This window comes from Gadus morhua, chromosome 18, assembly GCF_902167405.1.
Source record: "Gadus morhua chromosome 18, gadMor3.0, whole genome shotgun sequence".
Lineage (NCBI taxonomy): Eukaryota > Metazoa > Chordata > Actinopteri > Gadiformes > Gadidae > Gadus > Gadus morhua.
The window spans coordinates 12,753,242-12,776,342 of NC_044065.1; the positions used below are offsets into that span (position 1 = coordinate 12,753,242).

Here is a 23,101-nt window from a genome sequence, read left to right on the forward strand (position 1 = left end):
GGGAGAACATACAAAGTCTACACAGAACGGTCCCGCATCCCGGGATTTGAACCCTTCTTGGGGTGGGGCAGCAGTGCTGCTACCTCCTTCTGGCAGTGAAGGAAAAACAATTATTAGAGGACAAATCAGCTCTCCGGGCGAGGGACTTTCAGTTCACCATGAACAGGAGCGCCAAATTAGAAAAACAATGAGCGCGTAAGTGTAACAATTAAATGATAATGTTAAAATATGAATAGAAATCTGAATGGGAGGTCTTTACTGTAACCAGATTCAAAAGAAAATCACAAAGAGCACAACCATCAGAGATTTTTTAACAAGAAAGGGCTGTGGCCATGTTTGGTAATCAATTAATATCACAAGCACTATTCACTAGCGCTATTCACTACCGTTCGACTGTGGCCAACACCGCAAAATGGTGCCAGGAATCCTGTGATTTCCTGCATGAATACCGAGTATTTGTAGAATAAATCATACACGCTGTTTTTTGTTCCTGCTTCATTTTGATGCGGTTATGACTAGACACACCTGGGACGCGACCGTGCTCTCTGCCCGGCGCTTCTCATCCTGCGCCTTCGCTGGAACAATTTAAAAAAAGGAGAGTCTCTCTTTCCAAAGCAACGTTATCGACAGCACAACAAGCGAAACAAATCCCACACCTGAACTCAGTTCACCTGTTGCTCTTTGAAGGCTGTGCCAGGCACCACTGGCAAACTGCGAAGTCAGACTACGGGCGAACCCATCTGCTTTGAATGACCGTGCTCCACAGGCTGAGGGATATAATATCTGTTGTATGGTTGGATCTGGCCAGCTCATCTGGCTGCGATGCCGACAGGCTCCATCTGTACGAGGTCCACTGTGACTACCTACACACGTAGCGGACTAGCCCCTCACCTTCAGCCCATAGCCAGGCACACCATTGGTCTCTGTGTCTCACGCCTTTGACTGCTGTGAGGCAGGTAGCTCTGTCCACACTACAGCCTACCTGTAGGTATCCCTGCGCAAGATGCCCTCACCACGAACCTGCGCTGACTAAAATACTATTTACCCGTGCACCGACACCGGGTACAAACTGTAGGACAACAGGACAACTTAAAGTACAGGACAACTTAAAAAATAAATAAAAGGAAAAACACCCGAAAATTGGTTTTGAATAGCTGTGGAAAAAGATATCCAGAACAACATGAGGGTATTAGGGAGCATCTGCCAGTTCTAACTGACCACCCCTCCCCCTTCCCCCATCCCTCCCTGGTACAGCACGAGTCCCCCCCAACCCAACAGCTCACTTGAGCTTCATTAGTTTCCATGGTTTCCTTTGGATTGTTCCCGCCAACAAATAGCAAAATATTGTTATTGTGTACTAATGACTCCAGATGTCTTTGATTTCAGATGTCGCCTTCGTTTTCTCTCTCTCTCTCTCTCTCTCTCTCTCTCTCTCTCTCTCTCTCTCTCTCTCTCTCTCTCTCTCTCTCTCTCTCTCTCTCTCTCTCTCTCTCTCTCCCCTCTCTCTCTCGCTTTCTCCCTCTCTCTCGCTTTCTCCCTCTCTCTCGCTTTCTCCCTCTCTCTCTCGCTTTCTCCCTCTCTCTCTCTCGCTTTCTCCCTCTCTCTCTCTCGCTTTCTCCCTCTCTCTCTCGCTCTCTTGCTCTTTCCCGTGCGTGCACGTTCCTGGGTTTATCTGTGCACGTGGGAGGCATGGCTGCTCAGGTCTCAGGTGTCTGAGGTCGGCTGACCTGTGGGGTGTGTGTGTGTGTGGAGACGGACAGGTGAAGACGGACACTCTTTATATCATCCCCCTCCTTCTCGTTTCACGCTGGCTTTAACGCCGGCTTCATCACGCTCCTCAATCAAGCACAACGTGCTGGGGTGGGAGATGATGGGGGTCTTATGTAACCAGTCCTGTCCAAACATCTAAGGGAACGTCTGTTTTGAAAGTAGGCCAGTAAAATAATTACTCAGAAGAATAAATTGGAATAAAATAGACGAGGAAACGGGAGTGGAAGAAAAGGGAGGGGGGGGGGGTTTAGGAGGAAAGAGGAAAAAATAGACATATCCACGGAGGATGTGCTTGGCAGTTAATACACATACTCATTTATAAATAGATCTCTCTCTCACCCGTCACGCTGGCCTTCGTCCACACGAGGGCCGGACGCGTTTGACATTTGAAGAGCAGCCGCTCGCCAAGGCATCTGCTCAGCGTGAACTCTGGGTCTGACCGGGACGTGGCGGAGAGGGGGGAGGATGCGGCGGCAAAACTAATGTTTTTTACGCAACCGCGCAAAGTCCCGTAAAAAGGGGTTTATGCTTGATGAGGCTGGGCTATGATACTGCAGGCCCCTTCTTCTGGCCTCCGGTTGTAACCAGTTTTGTTTCTCTGTTCGGAACAGATGCACTGTGAGAAACAACAGTGCTGTGGTCGGTGCAACAGGAAGTAGTAGAATTGGTAGGACCTACTGAATGGCAGCTTTGCTATGCTAATTGAGGACCATGTTTTTCCCAGAATGACCAATATGCTCAGAATGATCATTGTGTTTTGATTGATCACTTGCATTCAGAATGACCAATATCATGTGCATGGAACAAACTGATAACATGCCTTTATGTCGGTGAAGGCTTTGCAGTGAGCTCATGGTATTGATCAACAATCTGTTACTGGTGTCATTGTCATCCGACTCCTTAGCCATCCTTAGACCCGTTCCAATTATACCAGCTTTAGGTCTCTCCCTTAGTCTCTTGTCTATATCTCTGTCTCTGTATGCCTCTCTCAGTCTCTCTCAGTCCTTCTCTGTCCCTCTCTGTTCCTCTCTGTCCACCTCTGTCTCTCTCTGTCTGTCTCTATTGCGCTCTGTCCCTCTCTTTCTCTCTCCGTCTCTCTCTGTCCATTTCTTTATCTTTTCCTTTATTTTACATTACTCCTCTTCATCACCCAGCACTGCGCTCACTCACCAATTTATCTTCTTTTTTTTTTGCTTTCACTCGCCCACTCGTCCACCCCCTCTCTCTCTATCTCTCCCTTAATTTCAGTTGAAAAGACGCAGCTAATATTGCCTAAAGCGAACATTATTGTATTTTAGGTAAGCTGTGTCATTAATCACATGATATACAACCGCACGGAAAGCACGATGCAGGAATATGAACATTGGGGCAAGACCAGAGAAAGTACTGAGAAATGTATGAAATGAACTGGAAAATCTCTGTTCCTCTCTGATTGTCTCTCACACTCTGTTCTCTCTCTCTCTCTCTCTCTCTCTCTCTCTCTCTCTCTCTCTCTCTCTCTCTCTCTCTCTCTCTCTCTCTCTCTCTCTCTCTCTCTCTCTCTCTCTCTCTCTCTCTCTCTCTCTCTCTCTCTCTCTCTCTCTCTCTCTCTCTCTCTCTCTCTCTCTCCCCCTCCCTCCCTCCCTCCCTCTCCCCAGGCTCCCCCTACAGGTCTGGACAGGAGGCGGACCTGAAGCGGGCCCTGGAGGACACGGACCCCTCCATCCCGCTGGTGTTTGTGAGCGGCAACCACGACTTGGGCAACACCCCCACCCCGGCCACCGTGCAGCAGTACTGCCAGGACTGGGGGGACGACTACTTCAGCTTCTGGGTGAGTGCCACCGCTGGGGGGCTGGTCATCTCTCAAGGCTACTTTTGAGGGGCCCGATCTAGAGATCCAGAACCGAGTCCAAGGTACCTTGACCAATCAGGACACAGTGTTAAGCTATGCATCGCCTTGCTTTTCAGTCTCTCTTGTGACACTTTCGTTGTTTAAGAGGGACTGGAGGAAGACCCTCACAATTAGGGCTGGTCAATCGGGTGTTGCTTGAGCTTTGATCGGGCGAGATGATTGGGCGAGAAACGATGAAACGGGCAGCTCGATGGACCAATGGGTGGTCCATCGAGCCACGAATCCGAGGGAGCTACTAAAAGCTAAAAGCAACGCATGGGTCAGAGTCGTCAGACTGAGCTATACATGACAAAAGACCTCCTCGTTATGGTTCCAGGAGCGGACAAATTAACTGACCTGTGATTGGTTGAAACAGACTTGGCTCTGGTTGGATTTCTGTAAAAGTGGCTGCCTAAAGTACAGATGTGTAGGCGGCAGGAGCCTTTTTAAAAAGATCATGCAAGCCTCTGGTCTGTCTGAAAATGAGCCACTGTGTGTTGATGAGTGAAGCTCTGTCTGGGTAGCATTTTATGTTGATGGCCATGTCCGAGAGAGGGTTACGCTTCTAGGACATTTGTAGTAGAACGAGACAGTGGGTGGTGCATTTAATCCGGGAGATTGCTGATTATAACGCCAATTCTCAACAGTGCATACTCGCAAACATAAAAAAAGCATCACAAAGTTGCCGTGGGACGTAACCCTTGGGAAAACACCTCGTCCGTTCTCCATTGAACCTGAATTTGAGGTTGATTTGAACTGAAACAGGGAGTTCACGTACAAAGAGAATTGGGGTGGGGGGTGGAGGTGGGTTAGTAGGTGTTTCACGTATCAAATTAAAGTACTTATAATAATAGTAATAGGTAGTACAAGTCTAAAAAGACAAAGAGAAGGAGAAGGCATGGAAACAGATTTTTTATTGCTCAGGCATTATTAATACAATCACTGGGATTGTTATTGACGATACTTAGGAGACTTTGATTCCCTTGTAATTAGGCCATGATTAGCAGCTGATATATTTTCAATCCCTGCTACTTTTATCCAAGAGATGCGTTCAAAGGCAGCAGGTGTGATGCGGTGGATGTGTAAACCCCCATAAAGACTATCATTTGAAATCCACCCTCCCCACTGTCACGCTACAATTAAACGTCAGAGTAAAAGGCTGTAAACCTGATTCAGCGTTTCTGCGGCTGTTTCTGCTAACTCCGGTTTGATTTGTGTGTGGGGCCGTCCCAGGTGGGTGGAGTCCTGTGCCTGGTGCTCAACTCCCAGTTGTTCTATGACGCCTCGCTCTGCCCCGCGCTGAAGGAGGCCCAGGACGTGTGGCTGAACCAACAGCTACACAACTGCTTGGAGGTGAGCTGCTGCAATGTTTTTCACCCCATTTTGTTCAGTTTCCTTGTATTTCTGTTTAAATACATCTCTTTTTTTTTTTTACTTTATTGTTGGTTGTCGGGACAAAATTAAACGACATTCTACATTTTATGCTCAATATGATTTGTTGCTGTTTTCAACATGTTGTTGAAAAAGATTTTATATTTTGGATTCAGACTCTCAAGAGACTTCATCTGAGGGGACTTTCATGTGAGGCCGAGAGCAAGCAAGGTGTCAGGGTTTTATTTCTAATTTTAATAAAAGCCAAGTAATTTTGAGTCAGCGCTTACAAAGAGGCGAGCCACTTAAAGTTTTTCTGGAAGAGACCGGTTGTTTGAGTACTTTATGATTGTTGAAAGGAAAGATTTATATATATATATATATATATATAGACATGAAGCTGAAGCAAAACACCGGAAGGTAATACTGAGTGCAGGCTCTCAGATTTTCCAAAAACCGACAAAGGATCATTTCAACACATTTGGGTGACACCGGCTGAAAGGAGGTCCACAAAGAGAGGGAGAGACAGATAAGGGCAGGCTGATTTATGAAGGTGCTCAGGAGGTGAGATGTAATGTGACTCAGGGGGTCCGGAGGACACTTGTGCCTTGTGTTCAGATAATAGCCGACTTGTGTCCTGGCGCCACATGACGTAGCAATTCAATTTCCTGTTTGTCCGTTCTGAGATCTACCCATCAATCAGCTGTCTGTCTGTGTGCGTGGCTGCGTGCTTGTGTGTGTGTGGGTGTGATTGCGTGTGTGTTCTCAGGAGCCCCGGCCTAAGCACGTCCTGGTGTTCCAGCACATCCCTCTGTACCTGAAGACCCCCGACGAGGACGACGACTACTTCAACCTGCACAAGGACGTCAGGCCCCGCCTCCTGGAGAAGTTCAAGGCAGCAGGTAAAGAGCGTTTAATTAAACCACTCACACTGCGGATTAATGATTATACCTGTTCAGGTGATATGGGACACGGCTCCCAAGTTTGTGAAGCTCTATCTGGTTTTCTGCATTCCTTTGCAACATTTCTTCACTGTAAGCCATCTGGCAAATGAAAAAAATGTAATATATTTTTTGGGATTTGTAGAGGGAGATGTGACATGAGGGTGACCCATGTGTATATTAAGCTGATGCAGTCTTGACTTAAAAAAATTATAAATATAGATTCAGACTGCCGGAAGACATCCCTGCTGCTCTCCATGCTAATTAATTTAGTCTGCTCTCCCGTGGCCTACACCTCTCCCCCTGAATCTCGCCCAGGGCTGCAAACAGAGGATGTCAGGAATCCTTTGTCAAACCCAAGGATAACCCAAACCCAGGCCCGGCTAAAACTCCAGCTTAAAAGCCTGCTCTTGTGGCGGAGGCCGACAGGATTAGCGTGCCATTAGCCTTAGCAACAGGGGCCAGCGTGCCCGCAAGAGCGTCCTAATTAAATTAATCGACTCGCCGCCCGGCACTCTATCCGGTACGACTCTCCACAATCACAGCCCATTGTCACGGGCTTACGGGCCGGGCTGAAGAGAGGTGTAGGGAAGGGTAACTCCTTCTCTCTCTGTCTCTGTCTCTGTTTCTGTCTCTGTCTCTCTCTCTCCGTGTCTCTGTGTGTCTCTCTCTCTCTGTCTCTCTCTCTTTCTGTGTGTCTCTCTCTCTCTCTCTCTCTCTCTCTCTCTCTCTCTCTCTCTCTCTCTCTCTCTCTCTCTCTGTCTCTGTCTCTGTCTCTGTCTCTGTCTCTCTCTGTCTCTGACTCTTTCTATATGTTGAATGCTCCTCATTCTCTAGTCTATCTACCCTTACTCTCTCTCTCTCTCTCTCTCTCTCTCTCTCTTTCTCTGGCTTTTCTTTCATGCATTCTTTCACTTATTCACTATCTACCCCTCTCGTTCTTCTTTCGTGATCTCTCGCTCTCTCTCGCTCTCACACGCTAGCTCGCACTTTCGCACGCTCACTCGCTCTCTCTCTCTCTCTCTCTGTCTCTCTCTCTCTCTCTGTCTCTCTCTCTCTCTCTCTCTCTCTCTGTCTCTGTCTCTGTCTCTGTCTCTGTCTCTCTCTCTCTCTCTCTCTCTCTCTCTCTCTCTCTCTCTCTCTCTCTCTCTCTCTCTCTCTCTCTCTCTCTCTCTCACGGTGCTCTGTCCATGCTTCTCAGTCCAAGCTTCAAGGTGATCCACGGTGAAGCTCTTAAGGGGGATGCCGTGGATTTAATTAAGGGGGACAGAATAGTCTAGCGGTGAGGGGTGTTTGGCTCCCCCAGTCCAAAAGGTTCCGTTTTTGAACCCCAAATGAGCACAGTCTACGTGTAAGGCGTCCTTGAGCAAGATGCCCTAACGACCTCTAGCCTGCTCATTCATGTCATGTAAGGAAAATCACACCCTTTGGATCAAATTGTTGGCGAGATAATACATTTAACCCTCAGTTAATCTGGAAGGGTCATCTCCGTATGGGAAACATTTGATCATATTTCTGGTCCTTTGACCTCCCTCTGTATATTTTTTATTTCTTCTTCTGCTTCTTTTACTTAATCTTCTTCTTCTTCTTCTTCTTCTTCTTCTTCTTCTTCTTCTTCTTCTTCTTCTTCTTCTTCTTCTTCTTCTTCTTCTTTTTCTTCTTCTTCTTTTTCTTCTTCTTCTTCTTCTTCTTCTTCTTCTTCTTCTTCTTCTTCTTCTTCTTCTTCTTCTTCTCCTCTCTATGTAACGTAATGGGTGATCTATCCCTTTGGGGGAACAAGAAAGCGAGGCGTGCCTCTGTTCTTTTGACATGTGGTGGGGTAGTGTGTGTGTGTGTGTGGGGGGGGGGAGAGTGCGGACACATCAGTGCTTGGTGTTAATGTATGTACAGGGAGGTGGGGGCTTCCTTTGCCTCTGTTATTTTCCGTTTCCCCTTTCTTTTCCCCCTCTACACTTTCGTTCACACTTCTCGTGGCCCTTATGGATTCAGAGTACATACGGGCCGTGCACACGGTCATTCATTATTGACGACAGACATGTTCTAAAGCAGTGCAGTGTACAGTAAGGGTAAAAAAAATCTGATGTAGGGTTTGTGTGTGTGCGTGCGTGCATTTGTGTGTGCATGTATGAAGAGCATGTATGTGTATATGTCTGTGTGCATGAGAGAGAGTGTGTGTGTGTGTGGAAGAGAGTGTGTGTGTGTGTGTGAAGATTGTATATGAACGTGTGTTCTTGAGAGAGAGAGCGAGGGAGTGTGCGTCCTGTATCCATGCGGGTGTGTGCAGGGAGTGAGGGGGCTTTGATTGAGGGCGGAGGTGTGTTTAATGTTTCCCCTCTCATCCTCTCTCTCTCTCTCTGGAGAGCAGAGCTCAACACCCTTGTAGCCATGGCCTCTAGTCCCCCGCTGCCATTGACACGTGTCAGTATAGGGGCCATAACGAGAGGCCCCGGAGCTGTTTCCAGCGTCCCCTGGAAGGATGAGAGGAACAGTCAGCTATTGAGGAAAGATTTGTCAAGATGGATGAAGCAAGAGGCTGTAGGGTGACTTTTAGTTCAGCCGAGACTCTTAAGGATAACTCTTTCTTTACTGCATAGTTAGTTGGCTAGCATGCTGCCCCTGAGGCTGGAAAGTGAGGCCGTTTCGATAAGGACTAGGTCGATCAGTTTGTTTGACCTAAAACGAGTAACTTTTTATTCAACAACTATGGATTTCAGACTAAGTAGGTTAGATATATTTTTTGGATTTTTATCCAAAAAGAACTAATCATTGTAAAGGATAATAAAGATACTGAAAAGCTTAATGAATTAAAGAACAGTTAATTTCTTTAATTCATTATTCAGTGACTCTTTCACTTGATTCATGACATAGTCATAACCCAAATCCTAGATGATGTTTAGTATCCTCTCTCCTAATGATACTGTATGTTAACATAATCAATGATCCATAGACCCTCAGATGCTGTATTTCAGAAACCATAATCAATTCACTCTAGTCCCTTGATCCTATGTAATCTTAGTCCAACCAAGCAATACATAAAAAGGAGCAGGAGCCAATTGAATGTATATTTATTTTTATGCTTTTCACTAATTTAATGAAGGTCCTAACATCTCATTATGAACTCACAGCTAAACTGACAACACAAATATTTTGGGCCCGGGAGTTGGCACATATTCAGAGCTTCAAGACATTGTGCTAAGTCGCTACACCCTTACCCCCAGTGTCTAGCAGAAGTCAAATTAAAGTCAGCGCTTTTGTTTGGGCCTTGAAACTTTCAACTGCAGTTATATATATATTTATATTTTGACATGCAAACACACAAACACGTACCACAGACACATACACACGTACATACTCCTACACCGCAAGACAATATTTATAGCGGTTGCTCTGTGGAAGGCAGCTCTGTAATATATAAATGGGTTTTCCCGCTGTCGTCCATGTTTTGGTACACAGAAGGCCTGAGATGTTTGGAGCTCCTCATGGTAACGCAACATGTCACCGCAGGGCTGACAAGCGGCTCGGTCTTTTTCTCTTTAAAGAACACAAACACAAATGAGAGAGGTTGTGTGTGTAGCGCATTGCAGAAGCGCACAAAACGGAAAGAGATGTAGAGAGACAGTGTACAGAACGTTCTATTATGGTCTGTAGTCCATTTAGCTGACAATGGGTGATGGTAACTGTGTGCCAATTATGGTCACGTTTATGTGGGAAATATGCATATCTATGATGTCTCAACATACGCAAGAATTAAATCAAACATCGTCTTCAATTATTCGTTTTTGCAGATTTTGCTTATTCTCCTCAATCTTACGTCATGTTGGTCTCGATTTAATCTTTACTAGTGTCTTGCACTTCAGCGGGGATGCCTTAGTTTCTTGTCTTGGAATCGGTTCCACGTATTGAACCGTATTTTGTCACACTCAAAGCACTTTTAGTGCTTCTGTAAAACCCCAACCATGAATTCAGTGTGAACCATCGATGTAAAGGTTGAACCTGGTTTTAGAGGAGGGCTCCAGTCGTCCATCTTACCCCAGTGCTCCCATCAGAGGAGCAGCTGTGCTCCGGGGGGGAACCGCACCAGGGCAAGCCCTGGTGCGGTTCCCCCCCGGAGCACAGCCGCAACCTCTGATGGGAGCAGCTCTCTCCGCTCTGCCTTTAAGCTTCTCGTTAGGGTGGCAGGTGGTTGTGAGACTTCTCCTGGCATCAAACCCTCACTCATCGCCGTACCCGCGGGCAAGCCAGGCCCCGTCAGCGGTGTCCGCTGAGATGATGGATTTTTTGTTGTTGTTCTTGAAATGTATTCCTCCGTGTTATTCTACTTCTGGTGGGCCGCCGAACTCTGCAGTGTGAGGGCGGTTTGGCACAGTGTTCTGTCAGGCAGGTATCTGAGCCCGGCCCGACTCCACGTCTACCAGGGAGGTACACCGTGCCCCCCCCCCCCCTGCCCCCCCCTATTCACCCCCTGACTGGCAGCGTCAGGTGAGAACGGAGAGCACTGAATTACCTTGCATTGAATTTTTCCGCACCGAAGACATTTTCCAACCACTTATTTCTGTCTATAGGTGTGTGTGTGTGTGTGTGTGTGTGTGTGTGTGTGTGTGTGTGTGTGTGTGTGTGTGTGTGTGTGTGTGTGTGTGTGTGTGTGTGTGTGTGTGTGTGTGTGCGCGCGCGTGTGCGTGCGAGTGTGTTGTTTTGACATTATTATATGAAGCTGTGTCTTAATGCATGGCTTACTTGGGGAATAGACATGTTATCACCGCACAGCAGCTGCACATGGGGCTCGTGTCCCAGTGATACCCCCCCACCCTGACGCCTATCACCCCTGTCACTTGAATCACAGAGTACCAATTTACTTATTCACAGTTGATAGCGATGATATCCTATTGGATTACCAAAAATAATTCTTATAAGGTATTCACAGTGTTACTGTGGATACCTATTTTTATTTTATGATTATTGTTATTATTTGGATCATTAATATCCATTATTATAATAATCACCCATTATCATCGGCAGTTTCACAATCAAGGACATGAGCAAACGATTCGGAGCTCAAGAATTAGAATTGTGTTTTTCTTATGTCTTTCTTGCTCAATGTCTCAACATGCGTTCAGCGTAATCACATTGATTTGATGCTCTCTAACCATGCTGATAGCGCTCTGCTTCACTAGTTGCCATGCCAACACACTTCAACCCAAGAGCCAGTTATCCCTTTTTTTTTTTTTTTGCCTTCTCACAGTTTTCATTTATGTAATATTTTGTTTGTGTTTGCTCGATACTTGGTGAGGGTGCACCCCACTGTGGAACACCCTAGTCTTCCGACCGTTGTCTTGTTTATTTTATTTTTTACAATATTTGTTTGCGTTTTTTTATTTTTTATTCATGAAAGATACAGTCAGAGTTTAACAGGAAGGTATGGGAGAGAGAGAGAGAGAGAGAGGGGAGGACATGCAGCAAGGGGGGTGCCCTTACCGCCGTCTTCTGACAGATAGTCATTCATCACTGTCTGCTCAAGCAGTGCATGTCTGATGGTGCTGCATTTACATTTATACTACTCAGTGATAGATTCTCGCATTCCACGAAGAGACACATACAGGCTCACCATCGTCCACTCTAGTGGCAGTGTCAGCAGTGTTTTTGATCTTCTGGTAGAGAGGCACTCCAGCAGAGGCAGAGAGGTACCTCTAGGTTTCGCGCTCTGCGGAGTACAGGCATGCGGCCATGTGAATCATCTCAGCGAGGGGGTTGTGAGGAAGCAAGCGGCTCCCCAGGAATGATCCTTCAACCACCACTTCTGGTCTTCACCCTGATGGAGGATTGTAATTAACCCCTCTCACCACCCAACGGCTTCTCCCCGTCACCACCTCCTCCCGTACTACCACCACCCCCCTCCACCATCACCCCGCAACAGCCATGATCCGTGCAGCCTCCACACACACACACACACACACACACACACACACACATGGCTGTATGCATGTACTTTCTCATATGTACCTGCTTCTTCTGCAGGTAGAGCGGGTTGAGAGCGGGTTGACGGCGGGTTGTCTGGTAACCGGAAGGTTGCTAGTTCAACCCCTGGCCCCTATGAGTGTCGAGGTGTCCCTGAGCAAGACACCTCACCCTAACTACACCTGACAAGCTGGCTGTCACTTTGCATGGTTGACACCGCCGTTGGTGTGTGAATGTATGCATGAATGGTTGAATGTTGTATTCTGGATGTAATATTGTGAAGCGCTTTGAGTGGCCACTGGTTTGAACAGCGCTATATATGTGCAGTCCATTTACTATGTACGACACACACACACACACACACACACACACACACACACACACACACACACACACACACACACACACACACACACACACACACACAACACAAACTACCTGGGCATCCATGTAGGTTGCTGCTTGCAGTTAGGAGATCGGTCCCATATGGTCACCATGTTCTGTTGCAATGAACGCAAACAACGCGTGACCTATATTACGCAGAAGGTGTATACCTTAACGTGAGCTTGTGTCTGTGTGAGTGAGTCTGTCTCACTCAAATAGACATATGCTCGCACACCCAGACTCATCACTCTCTCACACACACTCATTATGACACACACACACACACACACACACACACACACACACACACACACACACACACACACACACACACACACACACACACACACACACACACACACACAGACAGAGTCACACATTCAAATTGTGCCACTCTCAGCTAACCTTCGGTAACATCCAAACCCACGTTAGAGAAATGAACACCGACTGCTAGGTGAGAGGGAACACAGCGGGAGCCACAGCATGGCCGGCGGCCCTGAGTCGTACGTTGCTAATTAGAGGCAAAGTAAGTACTGATCCTCAGCCTGCTTTGTGTTCCTCCTACTGCTCTCTCATTATCTTATTCTCTCTCTCTCTCCCTTGTCACCTTCTTTTTTATTGTTTCTGTCTCATTCGATCTCGATCTCTCTCTCCAGCTTTTCTTTCATGCACTCTCTCCCTTATTCACCATATACTCTCGCTCTCTCTCTCGCTCTCTCTCTCGCTCTCTCTCTCTGTGTGTTGCCGCTGGTCCTCTGCATCAGCAGCGCAGGGAGCTCCAGTGTTCCCAGCTGAAGACACATTCATCACCCAGGGGGGGGATGTGATAAGAGGGCACGGCTAAGACTTTAACCCCATTGTTTTAATGATGAGGAGGATGAATAATGCTCTCCATTTTCTCTTTATCTCTCCGTCTCGCTCTCTCTCTCTGTATATCTGTGTTCTTTCTGTCTCGCTCACCCTCCGTCTCACTCGCACCTATCCTCTCATTTCCTATCTCACTCTAACTATCGCCATCTCCTGGTGCTCTCTCTCTCTTTTGTTCTGTCTCATGTTTTTCTTTACCTTTTCCCCTTTTCTCTCTCTCGCTCTCTCTCCGTCCCTCTCCGTCTGTCTCTCTGTCTCTGTCTTCTTTCAAAGTCAGCTAAATACAGAGATTTATTCTTCATCGCTTTGAATGCTATATGAAGGAGATTACCTCAGCAGCGGTGCAGTAGGTCATTCTAAGAGGTGCACACCATGTAGACTCCACTTTCTCACTCCATCTCCCTCTTGTTCCGTTGTCTCGTTTCCCGTGGTCGTGCACCCATCTTTCATCTTTGATGTCTCTTCACCTCTACCTGTCTCCTTCCTCCAATCATTCTCTCTCTGGCTGTCTGTGTCTCTCTCCCGATCAACTAATGGGAGAGAGTGATGGATATGCTTGTTCACAAACACCATCGCCTTGGACAGACGGTGTCAGGCTTTACACTCCAGAGTGTATGTTTGGGTGTTTTGTATTTGTATGTGTGTGCGCGTGTTTGGGTGTTTTGTTTTGCATGTGTGTGTGTTTTGGTAATGCTCTCCGCTCTCTGTGCTTGTGTGGGGGTTGGCCGATGTCCGTATTAAATCAGTGTAATTGAGTGAGTAACTGTAAAGGGTCCGGCCAATGGCCTGTTGACATATCATTACCGTCCAATGGACATCCAGGAAAAAACATTATCTTTCATTACTGTCACTGTGGGTCTTGGCCCTTGCCACAAACGTACCCGCCTGCTGTAACGTGTAGAGGAACCCTCTGAGCTCCGGACGTCGTAGAGCAGCGTTCAGTGAATCTCATAGGCGTCATTGGGGGAAGTGCTGTCATTTTGGCCTGTTAGGCTTATTTATTATTCACTGATAGTCTCAGCAGCTGACTCCAAGGCTGGCTGAGACCACGAGTTCAGTGGAACCACACTGACAAATACAGTGTGGTGTGGATGGATCCCTTCATCCGAGGGATGATGGCAAGATGGCAAATACAATCCTAATCCGTCCCTCCATCCACTAGTGGCGTGTGACATTTAATTAGTCTTTTTTTATACACATGAGTGTCAGAACGTGCCTATTTGCGTACTTGCTTATCTTGGGGGGTGCGTCTTCTTTCTGTCATCAGGCATTTGTGTGCATACATCGACTGCTAACATGTCAGGGAGTATATGGGTGTGTGTGTCTGTGTGTGTGTGTGTGTGTGTGTGTGTGTGTGTGTGTGTCTGTGGACCGTTACACAATGTGCACAAAGTGCGTCTATGTTCTATGATATATGTGGTTGTCCAGTCACTTGAGAGAAGAGAGATTTTTCTACTTTAGTATGTGTGCGTGTTTGTTTGTACATATTTGTGGGTAAACATGTTAGTCTCTAGGCATGTATGTGAGGGTATGTAAAGTGTGGGTATGTAAAGTGTGTGTGTGTGTGTGTGTGTGTGTGTGTGTGTGTGTGTGTGTGTGTGTGTGTGTGTGTGTGTGTGTGTGTGTGTGTGTGTGTGTGTGTGTGTGTGTGTGTGTGTGTCTCTCGAGGCCACGTGAGGAAGGAGGAGGGGGAGGAGGTGGGGAGCCGTGGTGTCTTGACTGACTGGTGAGGCTGATTTATGGGGTGCCGGGGCCGGGAGAGGCCACTCCCCGCTACATCATCCTGGATCTCTCTGTCATGCAAATTATCCAGCGCCACCATTCATGATGAATTATTTCCCCGGTCCTGCTCTTTTAATGACAGCCCGCGTGCAACACACACACACACACACACACACACACACACACACACACACACACACACACACACACACACACACACACACACACACACACACACACAGATGCACAGCACTGAGACACACACACACACACACACACAGATGCACAGCACTGAGACACACACACACACACACACACACACACACACACACAGATGCACAGCACTGAGACACACACACACACACACACACACACACACACACACACACACACACACACACACACACACGCACTGCACACACTCATTTTCATACAAATCCCCCATCTCCGTCAGATGTGCAGATGATAGATTTGCCCAGAATGGCCTCTAGTTGGTTCTGACAGAGGGAACGAGATGCGGGGGAAGGAGGGGTGAGAGAGGGTGAGATAGAGACGGAGAGAGAAACAAAGTGGTTTGACAGAACGATCGTCCTTGAGGTAATCACAGGAAGGAGGTTGCCCTAGGGACCAGGTGGAAACTTGGTTAGCTAACCCTTAGCGCAAGGTAACTGTTAGCTCTCTCCGGGGCGGTTGGCGCCTGATCCATGGCCAGGACATGGAGCGGAGAGAGGGGAGGGATGAGAAGGGAGATGGAGAGAGAAAGAGAGAAGCATGAGAATACAATAATAATCAACAAGGAAGTCTATTAAGGGATTCATACTAGGGGGGGGGGTACGGCCATTCTCATAACCATTCAACACTGCGAGCATAGTTCGCATTGAAATAAATAGTGGATTGTTTGGGGATTGTGGTGAATATTTCAGGACGGAGCCATGTGGTAATTAAAGTGGGGGATAGCGCCCGCCTCCCCAAAACGAGGGTATAAAGACCGCCAAGCGGCTCCCCGGGGAGGGATTTCCCCGGCCCTGGTGCGTGCTTCATTATTTCTGCAGCCCTGACGCCAATTCACTTTGACTCGGGATGATTTTCACACTGCTGGCGCTGCTCGCAGACTCCTTATTCCAACCACTGCTTACTCTGGGCATTTTGTGGGAAGGCTCACACACAACTCCATTCGCACAAGGATATTCAAACAAAGACACGTACACACACACACACACACACACACACACACACACACACACACACACACACACACACACACACACACACAAACATGCACATGGATAAGCACACACACACACAAACGTACGCACGCACACATGCAAACACACACACACACACACACACACAGCTCCCAGAACCTCCGCTAGCTGTCAATGCGGGGCACGTCCCTGAACGGGAGTCGTTATCAGGGCGAAAGGAAACACGATGGAAACAATGAAACAGAAGCACAGTCAGCCGACTGGCAGGTAAATGGGATCTCCACGGGGGAAAAACAACAGGCACCACTAGTTATTAGCGTTTTTGTGTGTTTGTGTGTGGGGATGTCTGTGTCTGTGTGGGTGTGTGTGGCTGATTGTGTGTGTTGGGGGGGGGGGGGGGGGTCTGTGTGTGTTTATGTGTGTGGGGGGGGTCTGTGTGGGGGGGTTCTGTGTCTGTGTGTGTGGCTGTGTGTGCGAGTGTGTTTGCCGAAGACTGACCCCCCCCCCCCCCCCAGCCCCCCCCGGTTGGGGGGAAGGGGATCTCTAGTCCTGTATCTGATGCTGTGAGGGATTTATATCATTGTATGGTGTCTGTCATGCCACGCCCAGTGTCCTCCCTGCTGTTAACGAGACGCTTTCTGCATACGTTAGGTGATTGTAGAAAGGACTCACTTAACGTGTCTAGGAAGCCTCTATGCATTTAGTGAGATTGGCAAGGACTCACTAAATGTCCGCAGGAACCCTATCTATAGCTTTAGTGAGTTTGGCAAAGTCCCACCAAACATATCAAGGAAGCCTCTCTACGTTTAGTAAGTTTGTTAAGGCTCTGAGGCCTTTTTCTTTGTGTCCCCCAAACAAGAGTCCCTTCTGATGAGTCAGGATAATGTCATGTTCTCGAGTGGGTGTCTTGCTTTGTCTATAGCTCTTGATGTTGCAAGTTTAGTTTCTTAGTCACGTAATTAAAGCAAGCCAGTATTGTTTTGGAATTCATTTCCAAACAATTACTTACTTGCAGGATTATAGGAAGGCAAATCAGCGGAGATGATTTGAATAAAGCACACAGATCGCTTTGTTAGAATTGATCCTGCTTAGCCTACCTTTTGGATCGTTTGCATATTCATACGTTGAATATGAAACGTGGCTTGCAACGTGTTCAGTCTTGTGCAGCCTCATGCACGAAAAGTCGCACGTGTAATGTTTGCCCTCCTGTTTAGACATTTAACGTATACCTTTTTTTCAAGAGCTTCAATCACAGTCGATTTGACAATGGTTTATTGCCGAGAACACGACTTATGCGGGTTCAGTTAACGAGAATCTGTCTAGGATTGCTAAAAGCGTATTCATTTCACTTTCTCTTCTCAGATGGGTCACACTCCATTGGGCTGAATTGAAGCAAGGCCGAAACACAAATCTATTCAAGGTCTGCAGCCATGGTTTCGAATTGTATCTGAAAGTCTGTGTGAGACGATGTCTTAATACGATTTTGGTGGAGGGAAAACAAAAAACAACTAAAATCTGTCGTCTAAAATAAAGAAAATATATTACTTGCTTTATTAACCCCAGGCAGGAAATATGAGTGTGGCTGCCAAAGTACAGGAAAATAATAAGAATCCGAAAGAGAAACACATTTAATGCAACTTCAACCAAAAACATCCATCCTGATACACAAGATAGCTTCCTTGTTCCTCTAAGGGTCCTTGACATTGCCACTCAACTCAGCAGAATCTCTATCACCACCAGCACCTCCGCCCGCCACCACCTTGACATGGGCCTCCCTGGGGGGTCTTGATACTTGGCTGCCACCATTAGAGCACTCAGCGGTGGACAGCCTGGGTACCGTAATGGGGCCCCTGACACCAGGGGGCCTGTCCCCCCCGGTGGAAAGACAGCCGACAGACCTCTTAGGTTCCAGGACTCACGCGGCCCGTTCAGTCTTCCGAAGGTTAGGAATATGAATGCAGATTGGTGTGAATAGGAATATGAGAGAGTGTGTCACGTAATTAAATTCTATATTTCTTTGAGGTTATGAAATATAATATACATCTATTTGGTTGGATGCGTGCATCTAAAGCCTCTTGCAGGAAGAAGTGCCTACCTCGATTTTTTAGCAATTATTTTTCATATTTATTTTGTATATTTTTCTGCTATTCAGTGGATTCTTTGTGCTGCTATTCCTGTTTGGTATGCAGGCGTCCTCTCACTCCCCCGTTAAGACTGCTTGAGGGAGCTGGACTCCTTTGCTCTCGCTTCGTCCTCACAGGTCAGACTCAATATTCAGCTACAGAATTCATTTTATATTTTTATTCAACATCTAGTCATCGTTTTTTCTTCATTCTTCCCGTTGCTTTTCTTCTATTCTCACAGACCGGAGCCTCACAGACTCACAATCCGTTTCCCATCTCAGAGAGAGAGAGAGAGAGAGAGAGAGAGAGACGGTAAACAGGGTGATAGGTCTCCGTTTCCAGCAAGGCTCCTCACTTTATTTATCTTTATTCAATTTGCACAAGAAAACTTTTATCAACTGACAGTGAATTATTATGTCATTAAGGAGCAGAGGCCTACAAAAGGTAGGCAGTGTGTGTACACTGATGATCAGTCCCAGTGTCCAACAACTGGGCTTAGTCTGAGGGACCGGGACTCTCCTGCTGGCCCCGTCGGCCGTTTTGAGAGCAACACTGAGACATTGTACTGAACTAGGTGAGGTGGTGGTTCGCACCGTGGGAGCCTCCCAGCGAGGGGGTCGTGGGTTCAAACCCCCTGACAGAGGCCCCGTCTGTTGTGGAGCATGCATTGGGTTCTCCTCCCGGTTTACATAGGCTCTCTAAGGGTGGCAGCGTGAAGCTTCCCCTACCATCCAGAGAAGCGCAGGTTAGTGGTGCTACTGTAGGAGAGCCTACCATGGTACAACAGCACGTTTCAGACAGTGTCTATGTGAAAATGGTGGACATTTTGTAATGATTTCCCTCTCAGCTGACTTCACTACACTCCAACATCACTGGAGGGGAAGAGGAGGTCTTCTAATCAAAAGGCTGCTGTTCAAAAGGCTGCAAGACAGTTTGTTGCATGAGCGCTTCTTCCAGAATTCATCGACCCGAATCAGTGCTGGTGCTGGGCTAACCTATGGAAGACCCACAGGATCATGTCTCCTCTGTGATGCCAAAATACACGCCTCTTAAGACATCCACAACGCAGGACCATTTGGAAAACATAAACAAACAAAGAATATGGCCGTTGTTGTACAGATCTGCCTCCATGACGTCTCCAAGCTGACAGCTGGCTAACCTGTTCACTGGACTTAACTTGAGAGAGAGAGAGAGAGAGTGAGAGAGAGAGAGAGAGAGAGAGAGAGAGAGAGAGAGAGAGAGAGAGAGAGAGAGAGAGAGAGAGAGAGAGAGAGAGAGAGAGAGAGAGAGAGAGAGAGAGAGAGAGAGAGAGAGAGAGAGAGAGAGAGAGAGAGAGAGAGAGAGAGAGAGAGAGAGAGGTATAAGCAGGGTTAACGATGCTGCTTGGGGGCCGCTGCGGTGTGTGTTGGCGGCTGGGGGGGGGGGGGGGGGGGGGGTCTTCGCTTTCATGAAGCCGCCACTAAAACGCCATTGGTACCACTTGCCCTCTATGAGAACCTGCCGTGATGAGCGGCGAAGCATCTCACCTTCTCACACCATCTCCATCGCTCAAAGGTCCGCCTTCCACTGTGGCGCACGGAGGAAGGTGGTTGGTTCTGGTTGGTGACCTCCCATTGGCTAACGATATTCCCCCTATGCAGCTGCTAGAGGTCAGCCTGGTTAACCCCCCCCCCCCCCCCACCCCCCCCGCTGAGCTTTCTCTGCCCTTGGTAAATCGAACTGGGAACCAGAGTCATTTTCTGCATTTAAATTGGAACAATTTGTCCGTCTGTGTGTGTGTGTGTGTGTGTGTGTGTGTGTGTGTGTAGGTCTGTGTGCATGAACGTGAAGAGACTAATACATACAGCACCACACTTGTGAATTTTTCCTCACACTTCCTATATCCAAACATAGTCTCAATGTCCAATTAAAATGAATCACTGAATCTTTGCTTCTGTTTGATGCCCAGTAATCATCTCCCACATTCCTTTATATCTATTTTAAAGGGCGCCTATTTAACTTCCAGGTATAGTCCAACTCGTCTTCACCTTCTGCTGGACTGTGCCAACTGGGAGGCTGGAGTTGTATCTATCCGTCTTGCGTATGGATCCCTCCCATCCCTCCCACCAACTTCTCCCACCTGGTAGATAAAATAAGGTGCCTTTAAATCCTACATCTGTTCCTGTGGATATTCCCGCATGTGATTTCCTCTCTTTCAGAAGACTTGAGAACAGGGCAGTAGCCAAGGTTGGAACAATAGTGAGGCGATAGGGGGGTTGTGCTCAGCTCACGCAACAACAGATGCCTCACACGACTGAATTAAGCGGTAACTCATATCTTAGAGGCTATCAACCGCTTAATTTGTATACAGTTGTTCTTCGTTTCTTCTAATTCTATTTATATCTCTAGATGAAATGACAGAGGTCCGGACCTCGTGAGCTGAGAGCTGACTCTGGGCATGCTTGAGGTCCCTAATGGTAGTTCCCTCTCTGCCCGGCGGCAGGGCAGTGGCGATGGGAGACTGTCACAGCGTGCAAACACGCTAGTGAGTCAGACACTCGACCATCCCCGCAAAACCTCCACAAACCGTAGGAACTTCCCCAGCCCCCTTCTGTCCCCCATGGGGGGCTGTTATTGGCAGAGCGGGGTCTGATAGGGGGGGTCTAATCAGCGGAGAGCCCGTGGGACGTCCATTTTCTTCTGTCCAGCTAAGGCGAACGGGACTTTGTGTGGTTTATCTTCTCCTATCCTTCGCTTGGCTTTTGGGGATTTTTCCGCGACGGAGCTAAAGCTTACATCAAATACCAACATTTGGTATTTGCTGAAACCTTCTATACTTGATTATATATTGGTTGTTTGTAATCAAAGTCGCAGAGAACCACTTGTGGATTAGTTACACGCACGCACACACGCATGCACGCACGCACACGCACATGCATACACGTTGATCAAGGGTGTGCTCATACAGTCACTTAAAATGTGCATGTAACTCCTCGTCCATCAAGGCTGTTGTGTCCGGTACACCCGATCCGTGAGCAGAATCAAACACAGGGCCATGTCTCATGCATAGGAGACCGCTTGGCCTCGCCAACCTCCCCTTCAACTCATACAAACTAACAGCAGCAACAACAACAACCTCAGCACCTAATGGGGCGCCCTGTGGCTTACCTGGGAGCCCTCATACTATCAGGGCTTATTCTTCATGGGACCCAGCCTGGGCCCTTGGCCGCAGGTCATCTGATCCCCCCCGCTCTCTCTCTGTCCTGCCGTTCCTGTCAATCTACACTGTCCTGTATAATATGGCAAAATATAAAAACAAAAAAATTGGTAACCACAGACGCTCATTTGTATGATTCACACAAGTGTACATACACACGCACACGAAACTGTCCACCACACACACACACACACACAGACACACAGACACACACACACACGCACACGCACACGCATACACACACAGACACGATGAATATTTATTACTTTTTCTATGGTATTTTGCTTCAGAGTATAACCAAGGTTAGGTAGTAAAGGACACAGACACACACACACACACACACACACACACACACACACACACACACACACACACACACACACACACACACACACACACACACACACACACACAGTAAGGCATACGCAAACACACACACACGCAAATTAATGCACACACAGAAATAACACTTACACACACACACACACACACACCTACCCCAACTTTTTTGCACGAGTCACAGCCATGACAGCTGTGGCCTAATGATGAATCCCTGGGCCTATAGATGCTAACCGGAGGCTAGCCAGGTATGGGCCACACCACTCTGCCAGCTTACATTTGCAGGGTGGATGGTGGCTTCCACACCAGATTTGCATGCACTCCCTGCGAGGGGCTTCGGAGGGGCATGGAGCTGTAGTGGTTATCTCTCAGGGAGAAGATACTCGGCTCCTCCCCCCCATGTCTGCAGCCTAATCTGTAGGCGTCTTTGATCGAAACACCGCCTAGTGCTTAATGAAATGCATCTCAATTAATTGTAAGTTGATCAAAGTGTTGACGAGACATTCATGTAAATGTAATTGATTTCATGATTTTTGATGTGAAAGGTTGCAGACTTCCAAACCAAAGGTTAGCCATAAAAGTGAATGTTGATGCGTGGCTAGTGGGTTCCATGATATCTTTGACTTTCATGTGATTTGTAATTGGCTGCTGTAAGATTTTCCCTTGGCTACCATGGTAAGGTGGCTCAACAGGAGAGCTAAGCAGCAACAGAAGATGGGAATGGTGGGAATTAATTAATTAATATAAATCGTACAAGGCTCTTCCCGCATTTCCTCAAAAATATGTTTAGAAATATGCATATCTGAATAAATCCACTCATTCATACTAGAGTCAGTCTGGAGATGGTTGGTATGTTATTAATTAATGTAGACAATGCAATTTGTCATACAGACCAACGACAATTGAGCAGGGCTCGAGTTAAAAGATGAACGGCATTCCGGGCAACCAATCGGCATAGCTAGAATCATGAGGGGGACAAAAACAGCTTTTTGAAGAATTATTGGTATGGTGCGGGAATCCAGATTGTGGTATTCCATTATGAACCAGCACTGGAGGTCCACAACCGCCCGGGTAAGAACCAAGGACATGGTGAGCATTGCCAACAACATTAACTTTAAATTGGATGGACAATTATATTTCCCCAGGACCTCCCCCCAGTCCAGAGTTTAGATTGCAAATTAATTCCGCCCTGAACTGACCCCAGCGTTAAGTCCCTGCTCCTCACTTTAGATTCATTATGCTCTTAGCTCTCAGCAGGTTGAGGGCTAAGAGCAACGTTGTTCCTCTGCAATGTACACCATTAATATCAATTGGAGTGAAAACACGTCATCTGGGGGCTGTGTAATTAAAATGGCGGCAGC

The 23,101-nt window shown here is 47.3% G+C and overlaps 1 protein-coding gene across 1 annotated transcript in view; it reads left to right on the forward strand.

The window, feature by feature from the left end:
- Positions 1-23,101, forward strand: part of cpped1 (calcineurin-like phosphoesterase domain containing 1) — a 36,533-nt gene that overhangs the window by 7,985 nt on the left and 5,447 nt on the right. Inside the window, exons 3-5 of the mRNA XM_030340422.1 lie at positions 3,408-3,580; positions 4,874-4,993; positions 5,781-5,913. Of these exons, the coding sequence (XP_030196282.1) occupies positions 3,408-3,580; positions 4,874-4,993; positions 5,781-5,913 (426 nt within the window). The remainder of the gene's footprint in view (positions 1-3,407; positions 3,581-4,873; positions 4,994-5,780; positions 5,914-23,101) is intronic.